The sequence below is a fragment of the Salvia miltiorrhiza genome, chromosome 6 (genome assembly GCF_028751815.1).
Source record: "Salvia miltiorrhiza cultivar Shanhuang (shh) chromosome 6, IMPLAD_Smil_shh, whole genome shotgun sequence".
Taxonomy (NCBI): Eukaryota; Viridiplantae; Streptophyta; class Magnoliopsida; order Lamiales; family Lamiaceae; genus Salvia; species Salvia miltiorrhiza.
In genome coordinates, this window is record NC_080392.1 from 11,908,736 (window position 1) to 11,935,284 (window position 26,549).

General features: G+C 36.9%; 3 protein-coding genes and 1 long non-coding RNA gene across 6 annotated transcripts; 1 reads left to right on the plus strand and 3 right to left on the minus strand.

Moving 5' to 3' along the window:
- The first annotated feature begins 74 nt into the window (after positions 1-74).
- LOC130988688 (uncharacterized) lies at positions 75-6,800 on the plus strand. 2 transcript variants are annotated; one of them, XM_057912602.1, is made up of 6 exons: positions 75-462; positions 1,668-2,049; positions 2,286-2,482; positions 4,959-5,091; positions 5,387-5,540; positions 6,357-6,800. In XM_057912602.1, exons 1-6 carry the CDS (start codon positions 404-406, stop codon positions 6,380-6,382), a joined length of 951 nt encoding a protein of 316 aa, XP_057768585.1. In that variant the 5' UTR covers positions 75-403; the 3' UTR covers positions 6,383-6,800. The 2 variants fall into 2 exon arrangements, with proteins under 2 accessions (XP_057768585.1, XP_057768584.1); XM_057912601.1 differs by having other exon boundaries at positions 5,387-6,800.
- A 451-nt stretch (positions 6,801-7,251) lies between these two features.
- On the minus strand, positions 7,252-10,422 carry LOC130988691 (uncharacterized). Of its 2 annotated transcripts, XM_057912605.1 has the most exons (7): positions 10,251-10,422; positions 10,047-10,168; positions 9,912-9,964; positions 9,714-9,777; positions 9,493-9,535; positions 9,349-9,396; positions 7,252-7,614 (listed from the first exon to the last, which is right to left on the minus strand). In XM_057912605.1, the coding sequence occupies exons 1-7, from the start codon at positions 10,332-10,334 to the stop codon at positions 7,450-7,452; spliced, it is 579 nt and encodes a 192-aa protein (XP_057768588.1). In that variant the 5' UTR covers positions 10,335-10,422; the 3' UTR covers positions 7,252-7,449. The 2 variants fall into 2 exon arrangements, with proteins under 2 accessions (XP_057768588.1, XP_057768587.1); XM_057912604.1 differs by lacking the exon at positions 7,252-7,614 and having other exon boundaries at positions 8,956-9,396; positions 10,251-10,416.
- A 3,962-nt stretch (positions 10,423-14,384) lies between these two features.
- Positions 14,385-17,694, minus strand: LOC130988692 (uncharacterized). Its single transcript, XM_057912606.1, has 10 exons — positions 17,399-17,694; positions 17,011-17,140; positions 16,519-16,657; positions 16,229-16,441; positions 16,001-16,139; positions 15,427-15,577; positions 15,221-15,330; positions 15,033-15,130; positions 14,877-14,946; positions 14,385-14,716 (listed from the first exon to the last, which is right to left on the minus strand). The coding sequence occupies exons 1-10, from the start codon at positions 17,489-17,491 to the stop codon at positions 14,627-14,629; spliced, it is 1,233 nt and encodes a 410-aa protein (XP_057768589.1). The 5' UTR covers positions 17,492-17,694; the 3' UTR covers positions 14,385-14,626.
- Positions 17,695-23,659: 5,965 nt separating this feature from the next.
- Positions 23,660-24,838, minus strand: LOC130988693 (uncharacterized). Its single transcript, XR_009090172.1, has 2 exons — positions 24,595-24,838; positions 23,660-24,532 (listed from the first exon to the last, which is right to left on the minus strand). It is a non-coding gene; the product is annotated as an uncharacterized LOC130988693 (long non-coding RNA).
- Positions 24,839-26,549: the final 1,711 nt, after the last annotated feature.

A 26,549-nucleotide genomic window follows, 5' to 3' on the forward strand; every position in this document is an offset into this window, starting at 1 on the left:
TAAATAATGGTAGATTGAATAATTAAATAAATTATTATTTTACATAAAATATTAAATATAATTTCTTAATCATTGTGAAAATTGGAAGAGGGTGGGATTGGGGAGTATTTTTCTTTTTTGGTTTTGATTTTTGAAGCGCATTTAAACCATTCACAAATAGAAATAGTTGGATTGATATTCTACGCCGACTAATCTGCGACGCAGAGGAACTCAGCCTCCTCTATAGCTGAGCTGACTCTCATTTTACATGTTTGACAAGAAACCTATTTTTTCAATTAAAGAAAAGGGAAATCTTAGCTCGCAGAAAAGTCGTTGAATTGGTTTTTCCTCGTTTCCGCCATGAGACGATGAATTTGTATTAACTATTGAGTTTCTATAGGATCTCCTAGGTTTTTGGCATTCGATGGATACGGCGGGAACTCAGAAGCAATCATTCGGTCAAACGGAAATCAATTGGGACAAGTAGGTTTCATCAATCTGGCTCTCGTTATTTACTTTACTAATTATATTTAGTGGATTATGCGGGGAAGAATTTGGGTTTCTTTTATTGAAATTGGTTATCTTGATCATAATCCTATTATAAAGAAGATATGGTAGGACTTAGCTATCTTTTTAGTGTTATGTTGATTAAGTTTGCTGCATTTTGAAATTTCGGAAAGTGTTCTTTTTTTTTCCCGGTCATTTTTGCGTTTTATCCAATTGATCCTCATTGCGTAATTCTTTAATTCTCTTATTTTTCTTTTTCATTTTTTCTTGTGGGGGGCTGGTTATTGCTGTTGAATTCCGGGTTGATTCTAGTTTTTCAATCAAACTGAATGAGCACAAGGTGCACCAAAAGATTTTCGTGAGAGTTGGATTCATTTGTAATTAGTGGCATGCTTAAAGGTTTTCATTGAAAATTGGATTGAAGAGTTTCTCTCGGTCGTGAAATTTCGTACTAGCCTTTGATTGTGATATATCCTTGCCCGTTTCTCAGCATTCGAGAACAGAAGTTGCTACCATTCCATTGAAAGAATTCTAGGGACAGTATAGGAAGTTCTACGAAACTTGAAAATAAGTCATACAATAAAATGAGTAGAAAGTTTACTTTCATATAATGATATTACAAGTGATTCTTTGACATTTCTCTGAACACCTGAACTAATGGTGCTTCTTAGTACCCTTCACTTGTATAATTGCTTAATGAGTGTCACAAGTATCTGCCATTGATGTGAAGCCTTATGATGCCACAAATAAGATATGAATGTGTTAGTTGCATTGATTATTGTATTTGAGTAGTCCTGTGCATCGGTCGGTTCGGCATGAATGGAGGTGACGCGCTGAGTGGCAGAGTAGGAAGCGAACTAGGGTTTAGAATTGGCATTGAAGATATGTTTTAGACTTTTAGTAAAATTCTAATATAAATATATCGGTCAGTTCGGTCGAAAATCTTCCAAAAATCACTAAACCGAACCGACCGCGAAAACCTAAATTCCCTAAATTCAAAACTGAACCGGCCGAACAACTATTAATAACTGACCAGATTGGTTTTTGGTTGGCTGGATCGGTTTCTGCACAGCCCTATGTTTGAGGGTGGTCACAATTCACAAATGTTTGAGAACAAACATCTATATGTAAATTCCATGTTTTTGTCATTTTGGATTCATTTTAGTTTCTTTCCCATGTAGGCTTGACAAAACTAAATTCTACGTTGTTGGAGCTGGGATTTTTACTGGAATTACAGTAGCACTCTATCCAATATCAGTTGTGAAAACCAGGCTGCAAGTAGCGTCACATGATGCTGTAGAAAAAAATGCTATGTCTGTCATAAAAGGCCTCCTAAAAACAGATGGAATTCCTGGCTTATATAAAGGTTTTGGCACTGTCGTGACAGGAGCCATACCTACCAGAATATTATTTCTAACTGCATTAGAGACAACAAAAGTAGCTGCACTGAAGATGATAGAACCTTTCAAACTGTCAGAGCCTACACAGGCAGCTTTAGCAAACGGGGTTGCTGGCATGATGGCATCATTTTGTTCACAAGCTGTATTCGTTCCAGTTGATGTGGTATGCTTCATATGTTCTCCAGTTTGTTTTGCTCATTGGAATTATGTGTTAGGTTTAATATGGAGTTAATTTTTATACGATGGAATTGAAATTCCACATATTACAAGTATTTGGAGAACTATGCTGTAAGCTAAAAATAACTACTGTACATGTACAATAGAACTCAGATATTTTACCTTTTAAATTCCTTTTTTTATTTGTTAACACTAAACCTAGACTACCAATTTTGTGAAAAGGTTAGTCAAAGACTGATGGTGCAAGGATATTCAGGCCATGCAACCTATACTGGGGGCTTGGATGTTGTTCGTAAGGTGGTAAAGTCTGATGGGGTTCGTGGTCTGTATAGAGGGTTTGGTCTCTCTGTTCTCACGTATTCTCCATCCAGTGCTGTCTGGTGGGCAACCTATGGTGCAAGTCAACGCTTCATTTGGAGGTATTGGATTGAACCTATGCTCTATTTGCTTTATATTCAACGCATGTCTTGCAGCAGCCTCTCACAATTATTTTATCCAATTCCTCCTTACCATGCCACTGAACCCTAGGTTGTTAGTGGTTATCATGTAATCTTCAAATAATACGACTTCCTATATGGTACAAATTTCAGGTGTTACTTCTTTGCAACTTCTGTTTTTGTTTCCTTTATTTTCCACCACCTTAAAAAAGACTCAAACATAACTCAACCAAGAATGTGATATCTGCAGCTTACATGATCTTTAGGAATTTGTAACATCTTTCGGCTGTTTGAGAAAGAATTCGTGCTCAACGAGTCTCTATATAAGGTCAGAATATATGCAATTAGGGAGCAGCAGGATAGTTCACAGAATATTTATGCACCACAATTAATAATAGATACTTACTTGTAAATGCAATCTTTTACCATAGTGTAGTTTAGATATTTACAGTCTGTGATATTATCTGATAGAGTGAAGGGATTGAGATAAATGAAGAATGATGAACAAAGAAGAAATGGATTGAAATATGTAGTGAACAAGCAAAACGGAGGGAAACACTCATCTTGCGAGGCTCTACCGCAAGATGCTGTCTTTAACTCTTCTTGCGAGGCCTACAACAGATTGTTATCCTATAATAATACTAACCCTAACTCACTAATAGCTATACTCCCTCCATCCACAAAAAAATTGCCATATTGTGGACGGCACGAATTTTAATAAAATGGTTGGTAGTGCTATAAGTGGAGTAAGGGTCCCACTATAAATTAATTTAAATTGAGTGGTTATAAAGTAGAGTAAGGGTCCCATCAATGGCTAAGTTTGTTAATAATGGGGAACTGAAGGTTAATGAGTAGTGTGGACCCTATTACTATAAATGGATGTGGCAAATTTTTTGTGGATGGAGGGAGCATTTAAAGACTTAAAGAAACTTGGGGCCCACACAAAAGCTTGATCCATTACTTAATTTCAGCCCTTAATAACTTAACCCTACATAATAAAATTAAAGATAACTAGAACTAATAATGAACTGTATCAACTCCTTCGCTGTTCAAAATAACCTTGTCCTCTAAGTTGTGAGAGTACTTCAAAAGACATCCCAAATCTGCCACATCTTCAAGCTATTTGGACCGCCGAACGGTGACCCCATAAAAGGCTGTATATTTTCTGCATAAGTCCCGCGTCAGTTCCTTCCAATCTTGACGAGGAAAACTAGCGTCAACCCTTACCGGCGCAGGGGTCTTTTTTGGGAGAGGAGCAACCATTGAAGGAGGGGAAGTCCTTGTAGGGAGAGATATAACAATAATAGTATCTGGATGGGAGAAGCCACGACAACCACTACATCTGTTAGAGATGCTTGAGTCGTCATGAGAACATAAGGCGGAGGCAGAGACAGCGGAGTCGTCACGGAAATGGGCGGCAGTGAGGCAGCGGATTCATCACGGAAACAGGAAACGGCGGCAGCAACGTCATGAAAACAGGAGGCGGCAGCACGAAACCCAGCAACGACAGCAGTGTGGTGGCTTTCCACTGTTCTGACTACAAGGAATTTCAGAGGTTGTTGTGCTGATGTAGTTGCGAGGCTTCCTTTTTCCTAATTGAATTTTTAGCAACTCATCAATGTCATCGAGTTTTGCCAACATGTGATCAAGCATTGCCGAAATTGAGTCAGCAGACTGCCCACCCTTCTCTGTCGTCTTCACCGTCATGGTCTCTATCCGGCAGGTCAGACCAATTGACAGAGTGAAGGGATTGAGATAAATGAAGAATGATGAACAAACAAGAACTGGATTGAAATTTATAATGAACAAGGAAAACAAAGAGAAACACTCCTACAGCGAGATGTTGTCCTAAACTCTTCTTGCTAGGCCTACAAGGGATGTTGTCCTATAACGATACTAAAGCGATAATACTGACCCTAACTCACTTAAAGCTATTTAAAGACTTAAAGAAACTCAAGGCCCAAGTAAATAACGTGGGGCCCACACAAAAGCCTGATCCCTTACTTAATTCCAGCCCTAAATAACTTAACCCTAAATAACAAAATTAAAGATAACTATAACTAAATAATGAACTGTATCATAATCTTGAACTAAGTTAGAGAATCTTACACAATATCCAAGTTCTTATATGTAATGATTCATATTAGGAGTTTTTAAGTCTTCCTTGTACAACTCTATTTCACCATTGGATATAATTATCATCAACTAACATTCTAACACAATCAACAAGACCTGACATCTATCTTCTTCATTATCTGAGATTCTGAATTGCTGCTACATAATATGTTTTTTTTTTTGTTTTTTTTTTTTATCATTTATATTTGGTATTGTGATTCAGTACAACAGAAGAACTGAAATATGTATTATGAAGATGATTTAAGCTATTGTTCTTTTACTGATTCTTTGGATGAAATTTTAATTTCTAGATTGAGTTTGCAATTTTTCATGTGTCTGGCAGATTACTGGATGATAACAATGTTGCTCCAACTGAAGGAAATATTATTTTGGTTCAAGCTGCCGGAGGAATTTCTGCTGGTGCAACAGCATCGTGTGTAACAACCCCATTAGACACCATCAAAACCCGCTTACAGGTAAAGTCAATCTGTTATTCTAACTTGGCTGTAAATTCCCTGTATGGGTGGATAGATATTATGGTGGAATTCTCATTTTTTCGTTATCTTATTTATGGATGTAGATAAATCCTTTACAACTCTTTAGACGCTTAATATTTCTTTCGGATGGTTTGAGGGTGGTTTGGGAGTCAACTATTTTAAGAATGGATACAAGGCCAAATACTACTATTTAAAACCTGTATCATTTCTTAGGGAATTAATACCATTTCTATGTTTTATTTTGGTGTAATTTGTGTGTTTCTATATACTCCAGGTGAGTAGGCATGAAAAAAGACCCACTACAAAGCAAGTGGTCAGAAGTTTGATTGCTGAGGATGGATGGATTGGCTTATACAGAGGACTTGGCCCAAGATTTTTCAGTATGTCAGCTTGGGGAACCTCAATGATTCTGGCATACGAATATTTGAGTGAGTTCCCTTTCTTTTTGTCATTTTGGTGATCAGTACTATGTCCTTTTTATGTATTATCACCATGGGAATGCTAGCAATGATTTTCAGTTTCTGTCTTGTGTTTGTTCAATATTGGCAGTGCTCTCTGCCTTGTTTGGCTGTTGACCAAATATATTGCTGGTCTGCATGATATTTCTTGAAAATTAGTTTTAGACTTTTAGTGCATATATAGGAGTATCAATCATATTTTATCACTCTGGATATGCCACTATTCATACAAATTTGCTCGAATTATTGCAATCAATTGCCACGGGTGTTTTGGAGGGATGCCAGGTCTATTAACATGGAAGATGTACAGTCTCTTGTAGTCTAATTGATGCTTCTAACTTGATCATGTCTCAAAATCAGTAGTATGTGCTTCCCCAGTGGTGGATAGTGAAAGTTACTGATTTATATCTCAAATTCAATGCTAAGTCTACCTTCTTAAGCCTTTCTATTTGTTTTGCATCACAATTTCAAGGTTGTAATGACATAACAAGGGCAACCGTATGAAAGAAAATAAATTAACAATATAAAGAGAAAGGTTGCCTAGCTGAAAGTCTTAATTGGTAACCACATCCCCACATTAGGTCCAATTGCAGTTCGAATAGAAAGAATGTTTTTTGCAACTTCTCCTAGTTCTGGACTATTTTGTTAGTGCGTAGTTTACTTAATAGTTATGGCTTTGACAATACGAATATGTTTGATACCTGTTTCATTTTTGTGCTGATTTATCCTCTCAAAGCATTTTTTCTAGCTTGAAGTCATGACTCAAATGTATTTTCCAATATGCAGAGCGCGTGTGCGCAAAGGATGATTAGGCCATCGACAAAGTTGCAGTTGGGTTCATTTTTGCTATATGTAGCAAAGATTTCTTTTTGAGCAATCCATGCAGAGATAAACATTGCTCGGGGCACATTCGAATTTTGTTCATTTTGGTGGTGAACCAGATATAACTGAACCTTACACCACTCGAAGCCAATCGGCAGTAGAACTTACTAATTTTTTCCAAATTATTTGGAATATTGAAGCCATAATTCTTTTTAGAATACAAGGAATTCTTTAGTTGCTAAACTTGAGGGAATCTTGGAATGTAAAACTGTATTCTTGAACACAAATTGCTCTCAAATGTCAATTTAGCTTTTGAGAATCTGTATTGCTCTTGCACTCAATTGTACAATCATATTATATATGTTTATGTACATGAAGAAAGAAATTTACTCAAAAAAAAGAAAGAAATTTACTCACTGGTTGCATTAGCCAAAATTTGTATCTATTGAAAAGAATGGTAGTGTTGCCAAATTAACTTCTGCTAATACACATTAGTTCCAATTGACCAGTAATTTTTTAATTGATAAATTATACAAATAAGTAAATAAATCAATAGACCGCACGACGGTGAATTTGAACCCAAGACCTCAGGCCTTGAGTATTATGTGATGGAGAAAAGTGTGAGCTATATTTGTAATATTTGTAAATATAGATTAAAAAGAAGTCATCATGGAGTCAAAATTTGAACTACTACAATTTAAGAATAACCCTAATTGACATTTACGGACTGAAACGAAGAAAAGAAAATGAAATCTAAGGATTCAAGAAGAGAGGCAACTGGTCTTTCAAGATCAGATACAGAGCTACATGAACTTCCCTTGATAAACGTCTAATAGATGCCTGCCGAATGCCGAATACATAAAATGGGGAATCATTTGAACTTGTGTATTTTAAAATTTGAGTGTGAAGACCTAGATGTATATAGCAATGAACCGGATACTATTTCAACATGAATTTTATCTAAGATGGAGATCGATGTCAAGTTACAAACTGCAAAAATGGAGCACCACTGCCCCAAAAAAAGGAAAAAGCAAAAATAGGAATCCTGAACTTCGACTCACCCAACAACTTTGGGTAAATCTTGCCCTCCATGCTCATCCTCACCATCCCTACTGTGTTCAGCATACTCTTCAAGTGATTGTGCAGTAAATAAGTCGCCAGCCTTGCTTGCATCAGCAGCAGCTGGAGTTGCAGCCGAGCCCTTAGATTTTTCTTTGTTCATCTGTCCAATAGACATCTCGTTAGCACTACACTTCAGGAGAACTGATTGCCAGAATTGAAGCAGGCCCAAGGTGATCAAATACAATTTTGAGTAAGAGAACACAAATATCATTATATGAAATAAGCAAAAAAGTTAACTATCAATTTAATAAAGAAGATAAATCTCATTATACTAAATGAGAAAAGGAAAAGTGATTTAACTACCAAGGATAATGGAAATAAAGTCCCAATTATGGTTGGCTCCTTATTTCAATTTTGCTCTCGTCCTTCTTTTTTAATTTTCCTAGAGTCTCAAGTTCTGCTTCTCGTTTCTTTCTCTCCCCTTCTTTAACAACACAATCACATCTTTCGAATCCAGTAGTCTCAAAACATCATGATCTTGTTGCAGAGTCTAGTATTTTCATCTAAACAAAACTATAAAAACTCCAGAAAGTCTTACAAGAACTCTCGGTGATTCATATCCAAAAAAAATAGGATCTTGCTGTTACATTAAAAACTAATTTACTTGCCCCAGTGTTATTTCATCAAACAATTTGGTAAATAAATTATTCCAGCCATTAGTTAAGTTGTATAAAATGAGATTGAGCTTTCATATGTAATCCAACTGCCATCAGGCTAAGGTAGTATCCAAGTAATTAGCATGGTTTATCCCTCATTTCACAAGACCAATAAGTGCTGATTGCATTGTCTATTAATAAGTAATTAGGCGTGTGAAACTAAACAGTGTTCTTGGCCTTAATTTTGTTGTGTTATTTAGGGATCAAAATTCTTGATCATGTTCACAATCATTGTATAAGAGTTCTGTATAAGCGAATTGTTAAGAGTTAAGACCACTGTAACTCAAAACCTGGCTGAGGAAATATGTGAATAATAGGGATAGAAGAAACTCTGTCAGGGATGAATCACGCCCTGCGGAAAAGGGATGAAAGCTAATAATCAACTGTGTGGCCTAATCTTGGCCTAGATTATAGTTAGAATTAAGTGCGTTGTGACCCAAAATCTTGCTGCAAGAATAAATCAACTAGCAGGGAAAGAGGAAAGTCAATGCTAGCGGTCAAGAAAGGAAATGTCAAGAACTGGAGAATCTCCAACAGGAATGAATCCTGTCATGCAAAAAAGACGCAAAGAGAAAGCTAATAATCAACTGCTTAGCCTTGCCCTAGCCTTGTTATATACACAGGTGAAGTCCTGGGATAAATACAAATAAAAATTATAATCCATGCTACTCATCATATGCTGCTTGTACAATCAAAGCTATGAGTTGGATGAGATTAACAGTGGTCGTTACATGGTATTTTTTTAGATGCTTTAGAGTAACATGTTTTCAATAAATCATCAATTCATCCTCACTCTCTTTGGCGTACCCCAAACTACGAGCACACCACCTTAAAACAGCCAACACACATAAATGCATGCTTATCGTCAATACATATGCATTGGAAATATAGGCCCCTATTACAATTTATCAATTAATGACTAGCATGCTAAGATCAGACCCATGAACAAGTGCACATGATACAACAACTGCAAGACCCTGGCCACATTAAATTATGTATAATCGCCAATCTATGGAATGTGCTAGAAGATCTAGAAGGGCCTTTAGTTCCTTTCGAAGTGAAATACCCCTCCTCTTTTGCCCAGAAACACAACAGAACATAGAACATAGAATAAATTTCAAAATGCAAGCAAATGACTTCTGGATGCAAAAGTGTTTGTTAAGAATAAAAAAACTCACAGCTCTTAGCAGACTTCTTCTATCCCTCTCCCGAGCATTCTTGATGGCCTGTAGTAGACAGCAATCAGATGAGGTTGTAACTCAACACCAAAAACAATGGCTGACGCAATTGCTAGAATGAGATATCTAAAACAAAAAGAAAACCTCTTCTAATGTCTTCTGCTCAGCTTCCACTTCTAAAATATCTCTGCACAAAAAGAAAACTCAAATGCATTACACCTAACTCATAAATCCGGAATCAATAACTTCAAAGCAAGACAATCCTCAGTTTCTCACAACCATTTCCACTTATATTTGGATCAATTCTTACCAATTCTAGCAATATGAAAGAAGCTAACCAGTGTATGGGGAAATTCTATCTATACCTTCCAATTATTTTATCAACGCGGCATGAACATTTGGCACATACATGGTGCTCCTTAGCACAACCTACACATAAAATTATCCAACAATCATGTGAAGGATAACCTCAAATTTATATTTTATTAAAAAATCAACATGTGTTGAAAATTTCCGTCAAAGTGAAAGAATAACAAAAAGAAAATTCAAGTTTTGAACCAAACCAGCACAGAGATTGTGATAAGCTTGCCGAACGTTCCTCTTGGAACACCGTTGACTGCAAATGATTTTCCAAACAAAAGTTCAATAAACAATATACTAGTGATGAAATAACCCTGAAAAAAGAGGGGCAAAAATACCATTTTGCAGGTTCAGAGAGAGGCTTATATTTTCCATATTTTCGTTTCCAATCGATCTGTTCTTTACAGCGAAAGCAAACTCCAGTTATATCTGAAAACGGCCTCAATTGGCCCCCTAATTCCTGCCATCACACAAGTACACATAAACATTGAGTGGAGATGTGGAAGGTTAATGCAAATTGATGTTAAGTTAGTGTGGATTACGGTAGGGTTGATCTTAACGCCGCCGTTAGGCTTCCAGGCGAATTTGTTTTGGTGCTTGGGCGGACCTCTACCGCCGCTACTCATCTTCAAGACCTACGCGACGGCAACGCTCTCTGCTTCACCTAACCTTTATTTCATACCACTCCCAGTTAAATATTAGAGGAGTATCTCGTGAGTGAAAAAATAGGTCCTTTTCTTTCAAGTGTTGGGAATCGGATTGGGTTCGGATCGGGTACCCGAATTCGAACTTGACGAGATCTTCTGGACCCGATTTTAAAATCGGGTATTCGAGTGCCCTAAATTACCCGCTCAATTGTCAAATTTCAGATTTCACCACCAACTTACCCGATATTCCTGAATCAATACCCCAAATTCTCACTCAATCTAATCTTTATTTCACCAAACAATACAGACTACAAAAATGTCAAAAACTGTTTGAAATGTTCAAATAAACCTTAAAGAATAAGCAGAGGACAAAAAGAAGCTCGGTGGCGGCGAAGCGACAAGCTTTGACTTGGGGGCAAGTGCAGCAGTCGCCACTGGGTGCGGATTCAACGGGGACGGTGGGAGCGAGGGCAGGCAGCGAGAGGGATTCTCGTCAATGCCACCGGACTCAAACAGTGAAATAGTAGTCTAGGGCGTCTGCTAATTTGATTTCTATTAGTACTCCCTCCGTCCCATTAGTAGTGTCTCACTTTTCTTTTTGGGCTGTCCCATTAGTAGTGTTTCATTCCCTTTATGGTACTATTCTCTCTCTCTATACCTAATATTTAAATAATTTCCACCAACTCACTTGTTGGGGTCCCGGAGGGTTGACTGACTAGTGTATGGGGGGGGAATACACCAGTGAGCTATTTTTCGCAAAGCATAAACAAACTAAACCAAATTTCAGTTAGAAATAGGTTGTAGACTGATACTGAAGATTCTTCAGTGGATTGACATTAGTTGAGCGCTGGGCTTGACTGATGTCCAGATAAGGCTTCAGTCTTAGTTTGTAAACAGAGCAGAGTTATTAATCTTTCTGACTAACGATAGTCAGTAGGATTAATAACTCAGCAGCTGAAATTAAACTTAGTGCGAATAGCCTTTAGAAAGAAGTTTGTCTTTTGTAAAATCCTTAGTTTCACTTATCAGTTAATCCAGTTCAATTGAAAACAGTTAAGCACAGATAAAGAAATAACTGAAAGCATGTAAAGAACACAAGGATTTTAACGTGGTTCGGAGACACCTCCCCTACATCCACAGCCAGATAATTTGTCTGACAAACTTCTCTGGGCTAATGCTTAGAGGTGCACAGCAAACCTACCAATCCAACTGAATTGGTTTTAACACTTAGCACGCCCTCATACTGTCGTGTCCAATCAGCTAATGTTAAGGTAATTGGAGCCAGAACCTTTAAGATGGACTCCCTCTTGGTTTGACGGTATCAAGGTAACCTACCTAGTTTAGTTTCCTGGTACTAAACAATAACCACTTGGCTTACCGGGTGCCAAGGGACCTAACAGTTTAATTTTCTGGCACTAAACTATGACCACTCAAACTCACTTTTCTCTCGGTTGAAAAGAGGGTTTGAACTCTTCCAACTAAGATTACAGAGAACAGGCCCTCGTGTAATCCATTCTAGGCTTAAGATAAAACAAGAAATGCCTAGAAAAATAAGAGAGTTAGGTAATCAGCTAGACTAATTTTACATCGTGGTTTACTCTCTTCTTCGATTCAAAATCTATCTATGGAATTGTTGGCTCTTTACTTCAGCGTATGTCTTCGAATCAGTGAAGATTGCAGCTGATCCTCGAGCTCTATTTATAGGCGAAGTCTTGAATAGATCCATTGGAGAGATGGTCTTCAGGATTTCTGCCGTTGTGAGAGGATGTTGCTTCTTGGGCTGAGGTGGCAATCTTCAGATACTCCTTTTGACAGCATTTGAATTGTCTTATCCTTGGAGTATGGTGCTTCTGCATCTTTACACGCAAAGGGAAACTCTCGTACTTGCAAGGACGATCTTCAAATCTTTGGCATTTAATGTTGTTGTACTTGAGCATTAAATGTAGCGTGTCCGGTACTCTTCTCTTCAGTTAGATGCAGAATGTCGACTGGTATTTGAGATGTCTTCAGTTCAATGCTGATTGTTGAGTTGTGTGAGCATCTACGACTGATGACTGAAGACTTCCAGTCGAGGTGCGTCCTTTCAGTGAGGCGTGCTTCAGTTGAGTTGTCTTGATCTTCAGTCTTTGGTTCCTTGTCCACTTGATCTAAAGTCTTTGTAACTCTAGTCAAGGCATGTGAGAATTGAAACCTTTGGACCTGCAATTGAGACAAAGACAGAAGAAGCAAACTAATGGTTTTGGTGTAATCAAAACTAGTTGGATATCTTTTGTGTCCCAACATCACTTTATCTACTTTCTACACACTCCTTAATCTTCGTGCCCAAAAGAAATAGGACACTACTAATGGGACGGAGGGTGTATTATTTTATTCTCTGTTCTATGTTCAAAAAATGCAAACTAATTTTGATCGGGTATTCCGATACCCGATTTTTCCTTCGCCCTAATACCGATACCCTAATTTTTCGGGTATCGGATGCCTAATACCCGATCGAGTTCGGGTTGATATCGGTACCACCCGATACTCGAACCCTATCTTCCCACCCTACTGTTACGAGTGGAATAATGATAAAAAACTAAATTGAAATTTATTAAAATGATCAAAAGTGTATATTTTTGTCCATTTTTCTTGAACTATAATGATAAATGTTTATTTTTATAAAAGGGTAATTGGTGTATAAATAGATGAACTTCACTCACTTTTTGGTATTTAATATGAACTTTAAAATTTAGTTATAAATACATAAATTTACTCACTTTTTGGTATTTAGCATTAATTTTGAAACTTAGTTATAAATACATTAACTTTAAACTCATTCAATTTTTTTATTCATTTTTCATTTTTTCAAATTAAAGATGACTTGGAATGTCTGAATCTTGACGTGAACAATTCAGCATTGTGATACAACGATCGTTGTTTTTTGGTTAGATGAAAAAAAACTCAAAATTAAAAATATGGAAGTGAACGATAAAAATTTGTCTACAAATTTCACAAATTCAGAAAGCCAATTTCATCTTTAAAATTTGGGGATTGCGGAAAGCTAATTTCGTTCTTGATAACACTCATATTTCCATGATTTTTGTTGCTATAAAAATAGTGATCAGTCATTCAGAATGTCAAATTTAGAATTTTGTTCATTAAGATTTGAGGATTTCACAGCCAACATTGATGAGAGTTCCTCATCAAGCATTTCTGCAAGCTCGTCAGATGCTGATTTTCCATGTTAAGATTTAGAAATTCTAAGTCAGCTTTGATTTGAGAAAAAAAATGAAAAACGAATCAAAAATTGAATAAATTTAAGATCATGTATTTTTATAACTATTTTAAAGTTCATGTCAAATACCAAAAAGTGAGTAAGTTCATGTATTTATAACTAAAATTTATAGCTTAAAAATTGTACTCCAAATTGGGGTTTGTAAAAAATAAGTGTAGATAGAGAGTAGGGTGGGTGGACCCATTAGTTAATGAATTTAATTAATCCTTTAATTATTTGTCAAATTGAATACATTTGTAATGGAACATCCCATTATCGAAACTGAGACATTTGTAATGAGACGGAAGGAGTATCAATTTATCAATATACTTCCTCCAAATATATATACCAAACTATTATAATATCACTTTCCTATAATTTTTTTTTTGGGGGGGGGATCCTATAAATTGTTCGTATTGCAAACAATACTTTTAAGCAAACATAACATTGATACCTTCTATGATAAACACATTTGAATCAAGCATAATACTGTCGAGCGAACAAATTAGGGTAAGAAGATAATAATTCCAACATAACAACAATTTTCAACCTCAAGAGATAACCCGTGGTTCGAAATTGGCCAATGTTCTGAGATTTTGCAGAAATCATCTGTGTAATTGTGCGTCTCACTTTGTTACTATCTTTGAATAAGACACACAACTTCTCTTAAAAGTGTTTCTTAGTCTTTATTGGCCACCTGGTAAGAAGCCAATGACCAGAACAATGTTCGACTCTATTTTCATCAAAAATGTCAAAGCGATGCAGGAAGTCGAAAATAAATGAAAATCGAAGCTCTTCCATCAAAATCAATCATATTCGTGCAAAATAGACTCATGGAATAGAAGTTAATACAATTCATGTAGCTAACAAAAACAAAATTGGAACAGATCTGTAGTTTAAATTTGGGCTACCAAAAAAAAGGGAGGGGTGATGGCACTACTCTTTAACACGAGCAACTCTGTTGTCAAAGATTGTAAAAATAGCTGGGTGCTTTGGAGATAATAACAAAGAGTCGGTCTCAACGAATCGTCAGTCCCTGCACTGCCTGGGTGCCATCTTCAACGATCTTGTTTGCTTGAATTGTGCTCATTACATTAGCAATGTTACCCTGCAAGAAATTTAAAAAGACTGAGACACAATAGGCCGGCCATACAAATTGATAAAACTTCTTTGGGGTACAACCAAAGAAAGAATCCAGAAGCGGCTGCTGTAAACATATGTGCTATACTTTATAACATGCTAGAAAGGGATAGTTTAAGATTGAGTACCCTCCATGCTGCAAGCTTTGATCGGAGGGATTGCCATTCATGAAGTCCAAAAATACGCTTTGAGCAACGGCTGAAGCAGAATAGTAGAATGATTGGTTATCATAGATGATTTACAATAAAGGCTCGAAAAGATATCAAACTGAAATTGAATCGTACTTTACGATGACCACTTCGTTGATTTGATCGATTCTGCAATCTAAAAGCTTTGCAGTAATTGCCCTGACAACCCATGGCTCAACTTCACTGTCCTCAATCTAGAAAAGAACATCATATTTTCACAAAACATCAGACGTAATCTGTAAAGCTGAAAGGGAAGCTTATACAAACATGATCAATAACTTTACCTGGAGGGTTTCCTTAATTAAGGAGTAAGGAATTCGACCAGATTCATTGGTACCAAGATCTACTAAGGATATCAATCTCATCTTAGCAACACAATCTTCATGCACAAGACCTGCAAATGGCAAACCATTTTACAGATATAGAACACAAACACTACATTCATTATCTCACATAGTGACAGAATAAAAGAGGTGAAAGAGTGGCAAACCATGGCTATTCAACAAATCTGAATTTGATGATTGGAAATCCAGATATGCATCGAGCCTCTGAGTCAGAAAGATATTTAGAAGTTGATACACCAGAGCATATGTACTGTCTTTCTCCAGTTGGGCTATTGCAGGAATGTCTAGTAAGTCACCCTGGGGCAGGAATATAGAAAAATCACTCAATGACAACAAAACCCAATTACACCGCTTTCTGAAAGCAAGCTTCCAGAACACCACAAAATCACAAGCCTAACCAACCCACTTTTCCCCACAACTAAACAGCAGAAAAGAAAAAAAGAGACATGGAGTAGTTGCATTTTGAAGAAATAGCTTCTGAAATAATGCAAAATTGAATCTCCTAGTACTATTTTGGGAGCTAAGTTGAGCTTTCACCATACACAGGAATCAAGTTCTCACAGTTTATCATTCAACAGAAAGTTTGCAAAATAAACTTCTAAATGGCCCAAGTTGAAAATTACATAAAGTGTTTTTTTAAATGATAGCATTGACTTGCTCATGCCTGCATGCAAAAATTTAAACAATGGTGCTCTTCTTGATCAACTGAAAAAACATTACCTGAAACATATCAGGTGACTTAACAAATTCAACAACAGCACGAACAGCTTCTTCCTTAGCTTCAGCCAAAGCCACAGCATCATCACCAGAAAAAGTTTCCAGATACTTGACGAGGTAATCAAAAGACTCTTTTGCTGGGCTGAAAGTACAGAATCATGCAACAAAAGTACTCAGCAACTAGTTTACGTATTGACCTCATCACATGCAAAAACATACAGACATTCTCACCTCTTGCTGTCTTTCAAAACATTTGCAACTGTAAGAAAGAGGTCTCTCTTATCCTTGGTTCCAAGATTCCATTCCGATAGAAAGTCATCCATCTTCGTAAAAGATGGTACAACATGTTCAGTGACCTTCCCACTGACTGCTAAGTTGAGGGCCTTCATATAGACGAAGAACTGGCTATATGGGTTCTCCAATAGGTTGTAGAGGTTAAACAAGCTAAACAAAAAGAAAAGAGAAATGTCAGAATTTACAGAACCAAGCAGCCTTAAGAACTAAGGGTTTCGATGTCTTACATCTTCAATCGCAGACCAGGCTTGTCATTAGGCTGTTGAGTAACCTTTGTGGCTATAAGTTCTGCCATCTCATGCACTTGATCGAGACTCTCAGGCTTCTTTACAAGGTGGCAGACAACAGTGTAAATGCATTCAAGGTCTGAGGCAGAATAACAACCACTCACAAATCAGAAATTTGCCCAGCCAGCATCACCATAAGTAACTTTTTGGATAGAGAATGCCGAATTCATAAATCAAGTAAGCCTTCTAGTAAACATGTAAAAGCTAAAAATATGGGATGGCTGATTTGACATAAGATTTCAAATGAAATTACACCAAACTGATGAAACATATCTAAGCCAGTTGAAATTTCTTCAGCCAGAAACAGATAAGGAAATCTAAATACTATGTGTCATCCACTCCAACTGCAAAACTACACAATTTCAAGCTCCCTAGTTATGTGATGAAAAGAATTCAGATTACTTGAAACAATAATTTAAATACATTGCTTACCTTTCTCAGAAGCCTTGGAGAAAATGACATCAGCAGAAGCAAGAATCAAAGAAGCCAAATCCAACCACCTCGTTTGTATTATACATTCTTGCGCCTCCACCAACAATCCACTAACATGTCCCTCTGCTACCTATCATTATTTTTAAAAATAAAATACTTCAAACAACAATGGTAACCTAATCTGAAGTCATAATCATGAAAGCAATTCCCAAACAGTAACCGGTAAAAAAAAGAAGCCTAAAGATTAAATCTCGCGCGGTTAACTTTCTATATCACAAATAATTTCAGCAAGATACAAAAAGGGAAATTTTTATTGAAACTTCTCTACGAACATCGGAAAACTATCAAAACTGCTTCGCATGCGAATTTAGAGGCATGTAGGAGTTACCTCTGGACCGGCGTCGGCCCACGACAACTCGGCAACGCACCGCACGACGGAGAGAGTGGGATCTTCTTCCGATGTAGGGACAATTGTCGTCATCTTTCCAAAGCTGTGAGAGAAAAAATCAGAATTCTCTGCAGATTGCTAATTAGGAAATGCTCGGCAGAGAGCTCTGATGGTGGAGAGAGAGAGGATTGATAGTGAGATTGAGGCAGAAAAAACCCTAATTTGAGGATGGAAAAGTATTTTGGCAATGAATAAGGGGTAAATATGTAAATGTGTATAAATCTCTAAGAATTTTTATTTTTTTTTTGCTTGTATAAATCTCTAAGAATTAAAAAGGCGCTCCGTTAATTCCCCCCCCCCCCCCCCCCAAATGCACATTTCTCCCTCTTTTTCATTTTTTATTTTTTATTTTTATTTTTATTTTTTTTTAAGGGAAGAAGGAATTTGTTTGGAGCATTTTGTGCATTTTACCTTGTTCTTTTTATTCGAGTGAAAACATTCCAAAATTTGAAGGAAAAAGAAAATTTTTATATTAGTTTTAAAAATATTTCAAAATCAACCTAAAAATTTAAATGATAATAACTTTTTAATTTACTAAATTAAAAATCTTGTCGTGATTTTATCATTAATCAAATTGCACAATTTTGAGTACATTATCTAAAGTTTGTCTTGACATTTTAATCTAAATAGAAATATCTCTATCACTTAAATATGACACTTACCCACCACAAAAATCGGTCGATCTTGTACTAGATCCACATGCGTACCAACGATACTAAACACAAATCAAGCGTAGTTATTGGCACCACACCAAGTTGTGTTTATAAGCCCCATTTTACTTGTTGATCCTGTTAATACGTAAAATTATACTAGCACAAACTAGTTAATTAGTCGCTTATACTACACCTTAATCACCAACCATCCTCAAATTGTTTCGGGACTTTCGGCTATGAAGCATGTTTATATCTTTCTTCATGTCGATTATTACTTTTCATCACAATAATAATTATTTTAATTATTCATGGAGTATTTTTCAACCAGCCTGCAACCCATAACCCCCCCTCCCCCCAAAAAAAAACCCCGTCTCTTGCTAGAGACCGATCTCACTCAAGAAATACTCCTCACTTTATATCCCGTTTTCATCGTCTTGTTTTTTTATATAAATGTCATTTTTTGTTTATTATGTTTTGATACACTTTTAAGATAAATTAATAAGAGTTCATTAATCAGAGTATATAACTATTTTTTATTTGTTTTTCAAATTTATAATTAATTATTGATTATTATAGTCAATTAAAACAAAAGTAGGTATATAATGTCTTTAAATTTTTCTTTTAGTGATAAATATTAATTACGGTTCATTATATAGTAGTGCCTTTTATTTTTGTAATAAATAATTATAAAATAGTAACATTAGTATTGTTACATGACTAGACACAATAAATTGTGAGATGGAGAATCTCATCCTATTAATTGATCTTCTAAGTGAGTGTTTAATTTGGTGGAATAGACATGACTTAGAGGGTGTTTGGCTAAGCTTATTTTAAAGAGCTTATAAGCTCTTGGAGCTTATAAGATGTTTCGAGAGCTTATAAGATATAATTTTTAAGAGCTTATAAGTTGTCAAAGTGTTTGGATCATTGAGCTTATAAGCTAGAGATAGAGAATTTTTTTTAGAGAGAGAAAATCAAATAAAAATGAACTTGAATGATATATGATGAAAATAATAAATTATAGTTGAAAAATATTTGTAAAATGATTTTTGTATATTAGTTTATAAAAAAATAAGTTGGGGTAGATAAACTTATTTTTTGGGGAGCTTATAAGCTCTTGGAGCTTAAATTTGGAGCTTATAAGCTGTTTAGAAACTTATTTTGCCAAACACTTTGAAGGAGCTTATAAGCTCCTAAACAGCTTATAAGCTGTTTTGAGGAGCATATAAGCTCAGCCAAACACCCTCTTAGTTTTATGATATACTCCATCGTCCTGCAAAAATAGTCCTAGGATAAAGTGACACAAGTTTTAATAAAAGTGATTAAGTATATTGTGAGTGGAGAAATGGTCTCACCTTAAGGGGATTGATAAGAAGTATGATTAAGTATGTTTATTCTTAATAATTTCAAAAAAGTATTTTTATCCTCAAGAGTAGGATTCCAACAATCTCGTCATTTCAATAGGATATGAATCAAGCAAAACTAGCTTAAATGATATAAATAAATTAAAATAAACAAATGATTTGCTTTATTATTTCTATCTATCAAGGCTAATCCTCCGAAGTAAACGCGCCTAAAGGTAGTGTTAATAATGATAATTAATTGTATTGTGAGTGAAAGATAAGGCCACTATATGGTAGGATATGTAAATAAATTAGCATAAATACACCAACTTTGGATCAATTATGGTTTTTAACATGAACTTTAAAAAGTGTCAAAAAAAAATACACAAATTTATTGATTGTGGTAATTTTAACATAAATTCTATTTACTTTCATAAATACAATTTGAGGCGATCCAAAATAAATGTCTTATAATTTAATACTCTCTTCGTCCTAATAATAAAGACACATTTCTTTTGGGCACAAGAATTTATGAGAGTTGGTTTAGATAGTAAAGTGTTGTGGCCCACTTGTTTGGTGTATTAATTAATTTTATTTTATTCATATTTCACGATAATCAATATTTTTAAATTTAACTTAAATTAATTATATTTTCAATTTTTTAAATGTCAGATTTGATTAAATTCAATTAAATTAATTATCCAAATTGATAAATCAATTAAGAGGGCAATCTGCTTCAATTACCGAGCTCAGGAGGGATGGTAACCAAACTGTTCTGCCACAACATGAGATTCGCCAGCTTTCCCAACTTCCCCAGCTGAACAGGAATCGATCCCGCTAAGGTGTTTTCGTATAAATAAATTTTGCGAAGCTTGGTGCATCACCTAACTCCGCACAGGATTTAGCTGGAGATGAGGTGGCAAAATGAACCACCAAATTAATTATCGCCGAAACGCAATCGCTCCTTCAGGCTCGGCCCTAAACTACATTCTCATCCATCTCCGGCCCTGCCACAACCACTCTTCCACCACCATTTCTGGCCCCGTCGCCATCCTCTTTGCCGTCGCTACAACGCGGCACCGTCGCCTCCTCCACCAGCCCCATTCCCTCCTCGATCAGTCCGACACCATCTCGCAACCCTCATTCCCCAGCACCATTTCGAAGCCATTGCTTCTGTGGAGATAGAGAGAGAGAGAGAGAGAGAGAGAATTGGTAGGTAGGAGATAGGCTTTAATTAATTCGTTAATTTAATATTATTTTTAACCCAAAATGGAAATGTGTCTTCAATAGTGGGACAACCCAATACGGAAAGTGTGTCTTAAATAATGGGACTGAGGAAGTATAATCCAACAATTCGATTTCATGTTAAAATTAATACAATTTGATTTGTCCACATCAATATTGCGCCATGCTAAGTAAGCTTTATTTTGGTCGAAAATAAAATTCGTGTTAAAGTTACTACAATCAATAAATTGATGTATTTTTTGACACTTTCAAAGTTCATGTTAAAAACCTAATTGGTCCAAAGTTAGTGTATTTATATGCCAATGGTTCATTTGGACGGAAACGAATAGTCGTAAACACGAAGATATTCCTTTATGTGCTTCTCATGTGATTTGGCAGGTTACTCATCATCTTCGTCTACTTGTGGCCGCGGGGAAACTCACTGTGACTCGTTGGTGTGGATGCGTCCCACAGGTTAACTTCATGCCCCCAGCTCCACCTGTGAGGAGGACTCTTCGCTCCACTATCGTGCGCTGTTCCCCCCGAAATCCCCATGGCCCATGGGTGAAGTTGAACACAGATGGATCTTACGACTCACAGACACAACGGAGTGCCGATGGAGGCGTGGTTCGTGATCACACCGAATCCCTTCTTAGTGCTTTTTGTTCTCCTTGTGCTGCCACTTATAGTTTTGAGGCTGAGTTTTGTGCTCTGCTCGAGGGTCTTAGGCTGGCCATTAATTTCTCAGTTCATATCTGGGTTGAAATTGATGTTGTGGTGATTGTTCTACTCATGTCTACTGGGCATCACAGTCATGCTAGTGTCCGACACACGGTTGCTTCGATCCGACAACTCTTTCGGTATCGGTGGGCCTGTTTCACTCATATCCACAGCGAGGGAAACCGACCTACTGATTTTATGATGAGGCGAGGACACTGGGCCCAAGCCTTGACTATTTTTGATCATTTTTTTGCCCTTAGTTATTTTCTTGCTTTGATTATGATGGATCAACTTGATTATCTTAACTTTTGATTTAGATTTCATGATGATCGTTAGTTATTTTTTGCCTGGTTCTTTTTTTATGATATTATCCTTATTCTCTGATTATAGTCACTTTTGGGCTACAACTATGTATGTCTTTAGTCTGTCTGATTTTAATTTTTCCTTCTTGATTCCTCTTGGTGTTGTCATTTTTGGGCAATGTCGTGTATGAGACACTGGTTGATATTTATTTACAGGTTGGGAGACCTAACCCCTCACCCTCAAGGTGTTTGCCCCCCCCCCAAAAAAAAAGATCGAAAAATTAAGGGTTAATAGCCAGAAAATACACGAAGTTTGCCCAAATTTGCATTTTGCACATCACCTTAAAAAATAGCCCCATAATACACCAGCTTTTGATTTTATCGTAAATTGCACACAGCGAGAATTTCGGCTATAATTAAAGTTGACCGGCAACGATGTGGCAGCACACGTGGCATTTTTAATGATGTGGCAATACGCGCGGCATGAAAATTAAAAATAATGTAATTTTTTGTTACATGTGTCATAAGAGAGAGATAAATTGACAAAATGAAAAGCCTTAATTAATCCTTTTCTTCACCATTAATCCTCCAGCCCTCCGACGTCTTCTGCAGCAAGCAGCGGAGGTGGTCGAGGGCGAGGCTGCCGCAGCCGCGACCGATGGCGGCTGGTTTCTCGACTCCCTTATGGTCTAGCTCATCAAGCTCTGTAGGTAAAATGAAACAGAGGCTCTATATATAGATGTATAGTGTGAAGGAATTTAATGGTGTGAGATTGATCAAACTTTTTTAGACGATCATTGGTGAAGAAAGGGGTGAAAATGGAAGGCGAAATTCGAACTGAGTATTTGCAGATCTTGGGATTTCTTCCCCTTCTGCGAGTATCAGGCGGTGGCGGTTGCGATGGATTGCAGATCTGGCGGTGGATTGGGGTGACTGAGTATCATTGATTTATGCTTAATTTGTTATATTTTTAAGGGTTTGTATGTGCGTATTTTAAGATAATCTTCTGGAAATTGGTGCGTTTTATGGTGTATTCTATGCTTTGCAGGAGTTTAGGCTTTCGAGATGGAAGAATGCAGTTTTGGAGAATTTTGGATGAATTTGGCATTTTCTAGGTGTTCTGGTCTCCAGAGCAGAGAAATCATCATTCCTTTGGAATCAGAGAAATCAAAGACCAGAGCACCGACATCAAGTCTCCAGTGCAGCGAAATCAATCGCCAGAGGAATCACCATTTCTCTGGAGTCAGAGAAATCACCATTTCTCTGGAGTCAGCGAAATCAAGAAGCCAGTGTAGCGAAGTCATCACCAGAGGAGTCAAGAGTCAGAGCAGAGAAATAAGTCAGAGCAGAGGGGAGAGAAGCCATTACAGCGGAATCGCGAAGTCCATTACAGCGGAATCGAAAAGCCAGAGAAATCACCGTTCCTCTGGCGATAGCAGAGAAATCCACATTCCGCTGGCGACTCATTTCTCTGGCGAGGTCAGAGGAATCATCCATTCCTCTGGTGCGACCCATTTCCCTGGCGTGAGCCATTCCTCTGGCGAGAGCTGCGATTTCGGCATGAGTAGGAGTATTTTCCGGAGCGCGCATCCAGCTGGAGAGTTGCCTTATTTTACACGATTTTATTACCATTAGAATTGTAGTGACCCGCTCTTTTATATCTTTTAAATCCAGTAATGAGTGTTTATTTTTGTTCATCAGTGAATGAAAACGGTTATTATCCTGATATGAATTCAGCTTATGATCCTGAATTTATATTATTAAAGCAGTCAATGATATTATTTCAGAGTTATAACTGACTTAGCAAAGTCACGTTATTTATTTAAGCGAGATGGAATTAGAATTTATTTTTACTCAAATCGTGAATTATTTCCGACTCGTGAGTTAATTAAATCTGCGGATTTAATTTAGATATCAGAACAACGAACGAATTAAATCTACGGATTTAATTTAAATTCATTTTATAATTTATCGATTTTTAGCGAGATATCACATGTCGAAATTGGGATTTATTTAAATAAACAGTACAAGCAAATATGAGCACGCGATCCACTTTACAGTTATAGAATCACCGAGACAGAGAAAATACATCAATAATTCTCCTCTACATTTTTTTTTTTTTTTTTTTTTTTTCTTTCTTTTTCTTCTCTTTTTCTTTCCATTAAATTTGTCCCCCAACTTTTCCCCACCACGCAATTATGCAACTAAATCAAGCTAATTCAATAACTCTCCCACTTAACTCACATCTCCCTCTATTTGCACAACTCCAGCCAAGAAACAAAACATTCCCTATCATTTTCACCGTGAGTCCTCTTCAAAGAGCAGGAAGTCTCCATTTCGTCCAGCCAAATTCTTAAGGTAAGCTTTGCTATAATCTTCCATTTTCTTCCATTATCCGCCTGCAATCAGCCTGCAATCACTGAGACAACAACACAAATTTATTTCAGTTCCAGTTCATTCACCACACCACAACCGAAAAGTGAGAGAAATCACTCATTCACTCCCTGCCAGAATCAATAAGTTCAGTCATTCCAATTCATTCAACTCCAACAGCCATCAATCAGTTCGATCATATTCAAGGTATTATACTATCTCGAATTTCAATCCAATCAAGCATTCATGTCAACATGTTCAAGCTATGGCATTACAACTATGTCGATTCATTCACTGTTATTTTACGCTTTAGAACGACAAACCATGAGTATTCTGCCCTTAACAACTAGTTATTGAAGTAGAAGAAGAATGAAAATAGAGAACTTAGCTTTAGGTTGAGTGGTAGTGGACTGTCGGAGCTCTGCGACTCACGACGACTGCGTCTCCGGAAGAGGCGGGCTGCTGGAGATCAGACCAGTGACCTCGATTCTGGGCGGCGGCGTTATCTCAGCAGAGGCGACGTCCGGCGAAAAAGCTTCCAGGCGTGTCGGCGGACGGCGGCGGTTGCACCAGATCTTCACTGATCTTCCAGTAGCAGCGGTGTCGGGGCTCGGGAAATCGACGGCGGCGGTGGCCAGGTGCTCCTGCTGCCCGTCGATTCAGAGAGAGCAGTGGGTGGACGGCGGCTGGACGCGGGGCTGGTCGGCGGAGGAAGAGATGTCGGGCCTGTTTCAGCGAGAGAGAAGAGAGAACCAAGGAGCGAGTGGAAGAAATAGAGAGAGAGAGGTCTCGATTGTTTTGAGAAGAGAGAGAGCTCGACTGGGAGAGATAAGGGGGATTTGGGCCTTTCTTTTTTTTATTATTTGGGCTAAGTTTAATTATCTTGGGCCAGAATTTATTTTATTTTGGGCCTCCTTATTTATTTTATATGGGCCGAACTCATTTAAATAATTGGGCCGAAATTTTTATCTCCTATTTATTTTCTTTGGGCCTTGTTGTATTTATTTTCATATGGGCCTTTATTATTTCTCTTTGGGCCGAATTTACTAATAAAAGCCCAACTGCATTCTATTTTAATTGGGCTTTAGTTTAATTCATCGGGCCTTTGTTATTAATTCAAATTGGGCTTTAGTTTAATTCATTGGGCCTTTGTTATATTATCTTAGTTGGGCCTCGTTTGATTTATTTAATTGAAGCCCATCTATTTTATAAGAATTGGGCTGAGATATTATTATTAATAGACATCTATTTCCAAATTCCATATGTATATTGTTGGGCCGGTTATTGTTTCATTTGGGCCGATGTTAATAGAGTAGAATGGGTTGAACGATTATTTCAGTTGGGCCTTATTTATTTAATTGCAGTTGGGTCTTGCATACTTGATTTAAAATTAGCCCAACTGTTAAGTATTTATTTATTTGGCCAAGATTTATTTAATTACTTGAGCCGATGAGTTATTTCAATTGGGCCTCTCATGTTAATTATTCAAGTCCACTTCTACTTAATTAATTATTAGGCTGCCTTATGTTGAGCCTTTTAATTATTTAATCTTATAACATTACTTGTTAAGCCCGATTAATTATGAGGTTATAAAGCGAATAAGTTGAAGTATTTATTTATTTTCTATTGACTACGAGGAATGGGGTTTATTTGATTGGCGGATTAGAACACCCTAAGAGAACGGATTAATTTTTATTAATTATCCGGCTTCATGAGACGAGACTTAGCTTTTGTTTAAATCCAATAGCCTGGATTAACAATAGAAATTCCCTAATTATTATTTCAGAATAATAATTCATGCATAAGGATCATGCATAGTTAAATACACATTCTCATTTGATGATTTTATTCGAGCAAATATCTTATATATGTACATATATTCTCGTAATAAAGGTCAAGGGTGAGATTGACAATCTGTTGAGGAGCTTTTGTATCACAGAAAATCACTATCAGGTGGGCATTACTTTCATATATATCAAATGAGTTTAAATGTTACGTTCAAGCAAGTTATTTCATGACTAAATTAATTGAAGTTATTTCAAATATTGTCTTGCCATAAAATATTTAAATTTCAGTATGATATCTATCTGATGTGACTTTTATTATGCAATCGAATTCGGGTCCTGAGCAGTTGATAGCTATCCTGCCAGGGCTAGTGTACACCAGTGACCGTGAGTCATCTAGCGGGTTGGCCGGTCAAGTGACCGTGAGAGGTGGCCACCTCTCCGGCACACAGTTCCAGATATGATAGATTACAAGAGAACTTAGACTGCAGTCGAACTTTAAGAATCACAAATGAATTTAGTAAGCTTGGGCCTTTTAGCGAAAAACTCCCTTGCTGTACTGTTTATTATGGCATGACAATTTACAGTTTTGAAGCATGTATTTTTATACTTAGGCATACGTGCCCACTGAGTACTTTTGTACTCAAGCCCTGCATATATTTCTAAATGTGCAGGTTGAGCAGCTGCCGATG

Excerpts from the sequence above, each read along its gene's own strand:
- LOC130988692 (XM_057912606.1), bottom strand. The coding sequence starts at position 17,491 with ATGACGACAATTGTCCCTACATCGGAAGAAGATCCCACTCTCTCCGTC. Across the intron at positions 16,140-16,228 it reads GTTTTGAAAGACAGCAAGAG|CCCAGCAAAAGAGTCTTTTG; the intron begins GTGAGAATGTCT and ends CTGTACTTTCAG. Across the intron at positions 15,131-15,220 it reads TAATTAAGGAAACCCTCCAG|ATTGAGGACAGTGAAGTTGA; the intron begins GTAAAGTTATTG and ends GTTCTTTTCTAG.
- LOC130988688 (XM_057912601.1), top strand. The coding sequence starts at position 404 with ATGGATACGGCGGGAACTCAGAAGCAATCATTCGGTCAAACGGAAATC. Across the intron at positions 2,483-4,958 it reads AGTCAACGCTTCATTTGGAG|ATTACTGGATGATAACAATG; the intron begins GTATTGGATTGA and ends TGTGTCTGGCAG. Across the intron at positions 5,092-5,386 it reads CCATCAAAACCCGCTTACAG|GTGAGTAGGCATGAAAAAAG; the intron begins GTAAAGTCAATC and ends TATATACTCCAG.
- LOC130988691 (XM_057912604.1), bottom strand. The coding sequence starts at position 10,334 with ATGAGTAGCGGCGGTAGAGGTCCGCCCAAGCACCAAAACAAATTCGCC. Across the intron at positions 9,965-10,046 it reads CTCTCTGAACCTGCAAAATG|TCAACGGTGTTCCAAGAGGA; the intron begins GTATTTTTGCCC and ends AATCATTTGCAG. Across the intron at positions 9,397-9,492 it reads AGCAGAAGACATTAGAAGAG|GCCATCAAGAATGCTCGGGA; the intron begins GTTTTCTTTTTG and ends TGTCTACTACAG.